At 49.9% G+C, this 8,619-nt stretch overlaps 1 protein-coding gene across 1 annotated transcript; it reads left to right on the forward strand.

The window, feature by feature from the left end:
* The first annotated feature begins 1,211 nt into the window (after window positions 1-1,211).
* On the forward strand, window positions 1,212-6,726 carry TMEM140 (transmembrane protein 140). The gene is given in 4 exon segments (XM_017737905.1): window positions 1,212-2,880; window positions 3,535-3,690; window positions 4,523-4,532; window positions 4,534-6,726. Coding segments are annotated over 3 exon segments (618 nt in total). The 5' UTR covers window positions 1,212-2,880; window positions 3,535-3,667; the 3' UTR covers window positions 5,119-6,726.
* The last annotated feature ends 1,893 nt before the right edge of the window (window positions 6,727-8,619 follow it).

Consider the following 8,619-nt stretch of genomic DNA (forward strand, 5'->3'; position numbering starts at 1 on the left):
CCTTTTTAATGTCACTGGCATTGGGGAGAACTGCCAGAAGAAGTGGTGTTGCAGGGTGCAGATGTCTTGGAGGATCCTTCCCCTGCTGTAAAACACTTCGCGGGCAGTTCCCGCACAGTCTGCTCCATTTGCTGCTGGTTGGTTTCTGTTTACCGGCAATCCTTCACTTGTCAGTGGTCTTTCTTCAGCCATGGTTTCTCTGCAGCTAAGCCTGCCTGAGGGGGAAAGATGATCGGGATAGCTGGGGTGGGGAGATAGGGAGGTGGTGAAGGAAAAGTGTCACGTGCAAAGCTCGACACTTTCCCATCACTCTTGTACAGCATGTCTCCCCGCAGCAGCCAGGGAGAGGGGATGCAGGAAAGTCAAGCTGTCTGGGGCGCTCTTCAGTGCAAAAGGAAATGCCCATTCCCTCGTCCCTTTGCACTCAGCCCCACTGCAGCGGCATCCAATGGCTCCACAGAAATTCTCGTCCCTGCACAGAGGCCAGACACTGTATCAGAGCTGTGTTCCTTCCTGTCTCCTTTGCCCAGGCACTCTGCCAGCAGCTTGCTGGAGGAAGGCACAGCCCCAGCCTGGGAAGGCTGCCCACCTGCCTACGAGCAGCAGAGGAAAGGGCTGTGCAGTCCCAAAAGCACAGAAGGTGCCTAGAGCCTTATTTCCCACACAAAGACCTCAGGGAGCTCCTGAGCCATTCACATGGGGCCTCTCTCTGCCGGGGAGGCTGAGACACAAAGCTCTCCTATGGTGAAACCCAGTGTTTCCAGCAATGCCAGTCCAGGAACAAGGAGGCTGAATCCAGGCTGGGGCTCGCTGTGCTGTGTTCAGGTTCTCGCACCTTTGAGGAAGAGCCACAGAGATTCCCATCCAAAGGCATAGACACCTCCTTAGAGGCAGTGAGGCTGCAGCTGTCTGGGAAAAACCCAAGCTGTACACTGGGTGAGAGTTCTTTCCTGTTTGTCCCTTGCTTCTCAGACAGGCTGCTGCCCATCCTGCAGCAGTGATGAGCTGCAGAGCTCACAAATGTCATATCTGTGGCTGCACTGTGCCAGGTCTCAGCCTTCACTGTCTCCAGGCCAGTCATGTGTTCTCTATCCAGCTGGCACGGGACCATCCCAGGCATGTTTCTGGTCCTATCAGTCACACCTAGGGACAGGGATTTACCTACTGGGCTGGGCTGGGCTGGGCTGGGCTGGGCTGCAGAGCTCACAAATGTCATATCTGTGGCTGCACTGTGCCAGGTCTCAGCCTTCACTGTCTCCAGGCCAGTCATGTGTTCTCTATCCAGCTGGCACGGGACCATCCCAGGCATGTTTCTGGTCCTATCAGTCACACCTAGGGACAGGGATTTACCTACTGGGCTGGGCTGGGCTGGGCTGGGCTGGGCTGGGGAAGCAGCAGGAGGCTGAAGGGCAAAGATGCCAGCAATGTGGCAGTGAACAGAGGGACATCACTGGGAAAATACGTCCTTACACACATGAGCCACAAAACAGAGGAGAGGGCAGAGGTACTATGGGCTTTCCCCAGGTCCTCATATATGCAGAGATCACACAGCAGCACAGGGTCTCTGAGGGGGTTGTCCTCTATCCCTGCCATATATTTCCACAAACCTGATAGGAATTTAATTCTCCATCCCCCCTCTAGTTAACATGTGCAACTAGGGCAATTTTTAATTGCTTTTATATTTCATGGATGCCAAGGGAGTGAGAGTGAGATGATTGAACAAAAAGCCATGTTTCTAGAAGCCTGCCTTCCTTAGGAAACCAGTCTAAAGAAATACAGCAGCAAGGGTTTGTGGGTGGGCAGGGCCAGGAGTCGGCTGGGCTGTAGTGGTGTCCTAAGTTACAATGCAAGATGTGCCCACAAGCATGTATTCTATCACCATCTTCATGAGCTGTTAAAACCAGGTGGAGCAGTGCTCCCTGCCTCCTCCCTCAACACTGTGTCCTGTTAATGGCCCATCAGCGCCTTATCTCGAGTCATTCCATTGTGAGATGCTCCGCCCAGAGGGAGGAACCAAGCATCTCATCCTGCATATAAACTGGGATTTTTGAAGACTACAGGCAGCCTTTCCCACTGGATTTCCAGAGGACAAGAGCTACATACCTACCACTGGACCTTCTGAGGAAGACCAGATCTTTCTACTCAGGATCACTGCTTCAACAGAACCACATCTATTCACTTCAGGACGTCTGCAGCCACCACCTTATCGGACTGCTACCGCTACCCTGACTAACAGGGTCAGGTTGTATCTGACTGTCAGTTTAGATCAGTTTTTTCCCTGCCTTGTTTTATATATATATATTAGTAAAGAACTGTTATTCCTATTTCCCATATCTTTGCCTGAAAACCCCTTGATTTCAAAATTATAATAATTTGGAGGGAAGGGGGGTTGCATCTTCCATTCCAAGGGAGGCTCCTGCCTTCCTTAGCAGACACCTTTCTTTCAAACCAAGTGGTCACACCTCTGAGGTCTAACAGAAATCCCTGGAGACCTGGGATTCCAGCCAGCCAAGAGCTCCCTCCAAGTGCAGCTTGTTCTTCTTCTTGAGGACTGCAAGGCCTGACAGCAGGGAGAACAGTGAGTGGCATGAGCCCTTGAGGAACAGGGAGAGGGTGCCTGGGTACACAAGACCATGTGTAAAACAAACTAAGGAGCAATACCAGCGGCAAGACAAACCATGGTGAAATTACACGTGCTCGAGGTCTCATTCTGCAGCACTCTCTGTGCCCAAGCATAGATATTTTCCTGGTTGCTTGTGTCTTCATTGCAGATTCAGAACAATGGGCACCTTCCATGTGAACTTCCAGAAGCCTGTTGTGAAGAAGCCCTCCAAGGGAGACTACAAGAAGTGAGGGGAAAGTGACCAGGGAAGTGCTCAGGTTGGTGTCTGATGCTGTGACACACCCCCCCCCCCCCCTTCCATGGTATGTGTGTGTGCTGCTCCTGCGAGAAGTTTGGGACTGAGAAGCTTTGTCTTTGTGCTCATTAAACGGAGGTGCTCCACTTCCAAGTTTCCAGGGAGAGGAGTGGGAGGGGGACGCTGAGAGGTCTCTAGTCACCAGTACTGCCGCCAGCTGCTGAGTACAGATTGAGTGGAGTCTCTCCTGGCACTCTAAAAACTCAGAGGCTGTACCAAATTCACAATCAGCTTTGGGTGATGGTCTAGGAGGACATCCAGGGTATCACAGATTCACAGAATATTCTGAGTTGGAAGGGACAGAGTCTAATTCTTAAGTAAATGGGCCACAGAGGATTAAAGGATGATATATCACTGGGCAGTAGGCAGTGGAAGGGGACAGCAGGGCCAATGTGAACTTCTTGAAGGAAAGTGATAAATGATTCTCAACAGATAATGCTTGTCAAAGGGAAGAAAAAGTTATTTGCGAAGTCTCAAGCCTGAGGCTGAGCTTGAAGCCAAGGTCTGTGAGTCCTGTGTTTATGCCTCTCTGCAGACCTGGGTGGACAGTGCTTCAATGCCATGTGGCTCTGCAGCCAGTGATACCCTTTCCTGATGCCACTTCCCTGTTTTTCAGCGTGAAGCAGAAGCCTGCAAGACAGCACTGAGGACAGTACACATTCTTGGGAGAGCAGCAGAGCTGGGTTTGTCAACCAGTCTGAGACGGGAGCAAGGTGGATGGCAATCACAGGTGTGCCTCAGTAGCACCCATGTCCCTGGGCCTCAGAGGAAGGTGAGTGGCTGCAGGTGGTTCCAGGGTACCTCTCTGACCTGGGCACCTGCCTGTAGGGCACTGGTCCCCAAGCAACCAAGACAGAGGAGCACCATGTCTGCCAGCCTCAGTGGGTAGCAGAGGTATTCAGTCCTGCTGTGCTCAGGGATCTAAAAGCATGCAAGGACCTCAGGCGCTTGTGGAGTTCAGATGCTGGAAATGGGTGGTATCAATGGCACTGGGTTTCCCAGACCTATAGGACAAGGGCAGGGAGGCAAGGGGAGCCCTGCAGTTCAGATCCTGTCATGTCTGCATTTTACTCAGTAGTCCAAAGATCACAAGGGATGTCTCTGACTATAACTGAAAGAAAGCATTTTCCCAGAATAGCTCTTAACCCCCACTTCTTTTACTCAATAGTCCAAAGATCAACAAGGGATGTCCTTGTCTGATAAAAACTGAAAGAAAGGCATTATCCCTGAATAGCTCTTAACCTACTTGTTACCCAACAGCAGTTCTGCTCTCCTCCCAGCACTGCAGTTTGTTGACAAATGCCTCTTTTCCAGGGAGACCATGGTGCAAAGGGCATGTGTGGGGCTGAGTCATACTCTCCTCTCACTACTGGTCCAAACATGGGACATCATTAAACCACCTTTGCTGTGACCAAAAATGCACCAAATGTACCCCCCTTGGCCCAGTAACATATGTGCAGCAGAGTCCTAGGTGGGACAGGGACACTCCTGTTCTATTTGCAAGGGGAATCCCTAAACTCCAGCCATAAGGCTCAGAGTCCAACTTGGGAAGAGTGCCATAACAGGCAACAACTGAGGGGTCCCCCCTTCACGTTTTGCAACAGGCATCCCCACGGCAGCTTTTACCTTGGTAGCAAGAAAACTTGTGGGCACCATGATGGCTCTGCTGCGACCAAGGAGTGCCGAGAACCTGTTCTACGTGCTGACTTTACTGGAGACTGTTGGGACCTTGGCCTTGATGTCCTACGCACTGCTGTGGGAATTTGGAAACCTGGTAAACCTCCCAGACAAACGCATTGGCTTTTACAACTTCTGCCTGTGGAATGACACAGCTGGGGAGCTGCTGTGCCTGGGGAACGAACAGCTAGAGGAGATGGGCATCAATCTACTACAAATGGCATTAGCCAGGGTTTGTGTGTATAGCTGCCTGGTCTTCATCATGTTCCACCTCGTTTATGTTTTATTTATGCATTACACAGAGCAGAGAGAGGGATGGAAGATGATCCTCATCATACCCTTCAGCAAGATTATAATCCTGTCTGGAGGCCTGGCTATGTTTCTTTTACAAACCTCGCAGTGGATTAATCTCTCTGATTTCACTGATGGCTTCCTGGCACTGCTTGGGACTTGGGCTCTGCTACTGCTCCAGATTCTCACTGCCACTGTGTACCTCAGCTGGGCCAAGCTCAGGTACATATGAGTCAAAGCCCTTTAACTAAGGAGGCCCTGCCCTCTAAGATTTGACAGTGAAGAAGATACAAGAACTATCGTTACCATGATTTAATATAGTAATCCTAATACAGCTTTACTCCCTAGCAATAATTTGATCCCTAGTCCAAAGGCTCATGTCAAGCCATGCTCTGGCACATTGCTGTGTGCAGCACTCCTGCATCGAGCTAGTAGCAGACACCAACAGCCACAGCACAAGCACGGAAGCTTCCCAGGTACAACGGCATGTGACACCCCTCAGTTTGGGGCACAGCATCAAAGTGACAGCATTTCTGGCCCTGACCCAAAGAGCAGTGAAGGTAGCAGAACCAGCATACAGTGGACACAGCCTTCTGCCCACACCTAGTCTAAGTACAGGAAAACAGAGAAGCAAACAAGCTTTCTTTCTTGGAGTTGCCCAGAAAATCTGCTCCTTCTCCATCTCCTGGACTAACCAGAAATGCCTTCAAGGTAATTGTGACTTGAGGAGCTGTGGCTTCACGCTGCCATCACAGCAGTGGCACCCTCAGAGGTGCACTTGTACTTTACCTGCTGGAATAATATCTAGAGTGACTCTGACTTAGCTCATTAGGGTGATGTGCCCCACATGCACCCCAGCAGCAGCAGAGCACATGGAGGGAGGCAGCCTAACAACTCAAGGAACACAGCCCTAATTGAGGGTTTCCTTGAGAAAGCAGAGGATTTTGGTGCAGAGCTCCAGGTTTGTTCCCACTAATATTATGGGGCTGAGCCCAGCACTCCAACAGCCTTTGACACTCCAGGAGAAATGATTCTGTGTGAGGACAGCTTGCCACAAAGCCAGCTCAGCACATGCCGCGCAAGGGCAAGCTCAGGGCGCAGGGCCAGGGCTGCTGGGGTGCAGTGCCCCAGCTGGACCATTGTACCCAGAGCACTGGATGGGGTCTCCATGGCACGACAGCACACAGCAGTGCTCCCTGCATTTCTGTAACCTCGCACAAAGAAACGCCTGCTTTGCCCCCATCCCCTTTAGGGTGAAAGTAAGTTGCTAGTATCTCATAATATGTGGTTAAATCTAATTAACTAACAAAATGTTTTTAAGACCTTTTGCCCCACCACATAAGAGGATCTGTAGATTATGTTTAACTAGTAACTAACAAATGTTCAGGAAAATGTAACTAAGTAGGTAATTTCTTTGTAAGTAGACAGGATACAAATCGCTTAAAATAAATAAGCAGCCAATCAACAACCAACCTTCGAAGCTGTGAAGTAAGCCATCTAGAACGATAAGGAAATAACACCAGAAAGAACCGGTTTTGTAGTTTGAAAACAACACAACAGACTGCGCATGCACCAATTAAGAAAGTGCAATTGAAGGACAAGTGACGAAGACTACCAAACGACCACCAAAAGGATTGTAATAAACCCTAAAGGACACTAGATGGCAGAAAAGGCTTAAATAGTTGACTCCGGTTTTTATAATCACTTTTCAAAATAGGCATTTTGTTACTGAGATTTGTCTGTGTAATGAATATGTAACAGCCTTGTAAATAAAAACTGCATTAATTCACCCAGTGGTCGGGAGCACTTACGTAAATAAAGAATGCCTGCTTAACAGTGATATCCTTTGCTGTTGAGTGAATTTGTTTCAAGGGACATGAGGGTCTGTTTTCTGTTGGGGAGGATGAAAGTTTGGTAAGAAAGTTTCACAGGTATGTAGGCTTGGCAGAAAGATCTGCCAAGTAGAAACTGGGGATGAGATAGAAATGGAAGCAAGTTTTGATATAGAGTAAAAAATGTTTTGCTGAAACAGTGATTGATGAGTAACTGAGAAGGCAAAGGTTGGAGATGAGCTGGAAGGAGATTTTTAGGAATAAGACAAAAGTATGTGACTACAAACAAAGACATGTTTTCACCAAGTAAGTAAGTCTCAAGAAGAGCATAAGTAAATAGAAAACATGTCTTTACCAAAAAGAGAGATATCGCAGGCAAACAAGAAATGTTGATGTAGGAAGAAGAAAAGAGGTCTGAGAATTTTCCATTGTAAGCTTAAATTGTAACTTACTTACTCTTGTGATTGGATAATAATGATTATAATATGGTGATGGTAGTAGTTATGATAGGCTATAGGCAAATGTAAAGGTGTTGTGTACCGTGCTTATTGGTTGTTATGTATTAAGATACTCTGCAAAGAAAAGTATATAATGCTTTGTAACTTGAACAGAAAGCAGCTTCAGGTGTGCCTACAGCTGGAGCTGGCAGCTGTAGGGCTGGCTCTGGATACCCACTCCCTGAAATGCTGTAACTTCGCCTATGCAATAAACAGCTTTCAAGAGAGCCGCCTGAAGTGCAGACAGCCTTCGTGAAACTTTCTCCTATAGTTTTCCCTCTTGCTTCAGCCTTGGTGGGGATGAGGCTGGTGATGCTGGTTTGACTGATTCTTCATTTCAATACAGGCTCTCACACCTGGCCTCATGCAGTTTGTTCATCTCCCTTTTGGACTGGGAAGAGGATACTGAGCCATCTTCATCCCTTCCTAGACCCCCATGCAGGCTGCCATGGGACCAGCTCCCTCAGGGCAGTCCTGGCCCCTGTCAGTCTTCCTCAGCCGTGGGAGGACTGCTAGAGTCTGGTGGCAAAGTCAGCACCAGGTCCAATGGAGACAGCCTGCCAGGCCCCACTGCAGCTGTGACAGAGGGACCACAAGGACAAGGGAGCTCCCAAGGCTGAACCATGACGATGTAGCTCTGCCAGCAAAGGTACTCCAGGCCAGCACCTCCCTGCTCCCCTCCAGTCCCAACACTGACTCACCAAAGGGACGCTCACAGAAACCCGAATGTCCTCTTTAATCTGTCTATGCTCTGAGATGTGAAACAGAAACGAACACATCCGAATCTGGAGCCAAATCCTAGCAGAGTGGGAGAAGTGAGTACCTCCTCTTTCCCCCTCTGGCCTTCATGGGTATCCTACCAGCTAAACAGGGCCAACACAGTAGATGGATGCACAGCCCCCTCCAGGCCCTCCTCCCACCGTTTTCCGGGCTGTGGGAAGAGACACCCTCCCCATTGTGCCCTCTGCTCCTGGGGAGTCAGAGAGGAGATGTTAGCTGAAAAATATCTCCCTGACGTATTTCAGGACATCGTCCTCAGAGTCCTCCTCGCCTGTCCTCTCAGCGTCAGCACCAGGACCAGGAGGGGATGGAAGTGCCAGACTGTGGTCACTGCCTCCATCCGTGTTGGCCGTGCTTCCAGGAGCCTCGTCTGGTGTTGCTGGGAGCTCCTGGTCCTTTTCACTCCTGGACCGGCCCTTCTCTTCACCTTCTTTGCTCTGCAGATTCTGACCAGAGGGAAAACAACAAGCCCCAGCCGTGCGTGACTTCACCCCGGGACCACTCCAAGGAGTAGGAGAGCAGCCCAACATTCCCGTGAGCCTCCCCTCCACAGGCCCCAGGTCGCGGTTCGGCCCTGCAGAGCCGCTGGGAAAGAGAGGAGGGGACCGGGAAAGCCATGCGGCA

Source organism: Corvus brachyrhynchos, unplaced genomic scaffold, assembly GCF_000691975.1.
Source record: "Corvus brachyrhynchos isolate BGI_N302 unplaced genomic scaffold, ASM69197v1 scaffold56, whole genome shotgun sequence".
NCBI classification, from domain to species: Eukaryota; Metazoa; Chordata; class Aves; order Passeriformes; family Corvidae; genus Corvus; species Corvus brachyrhynchos.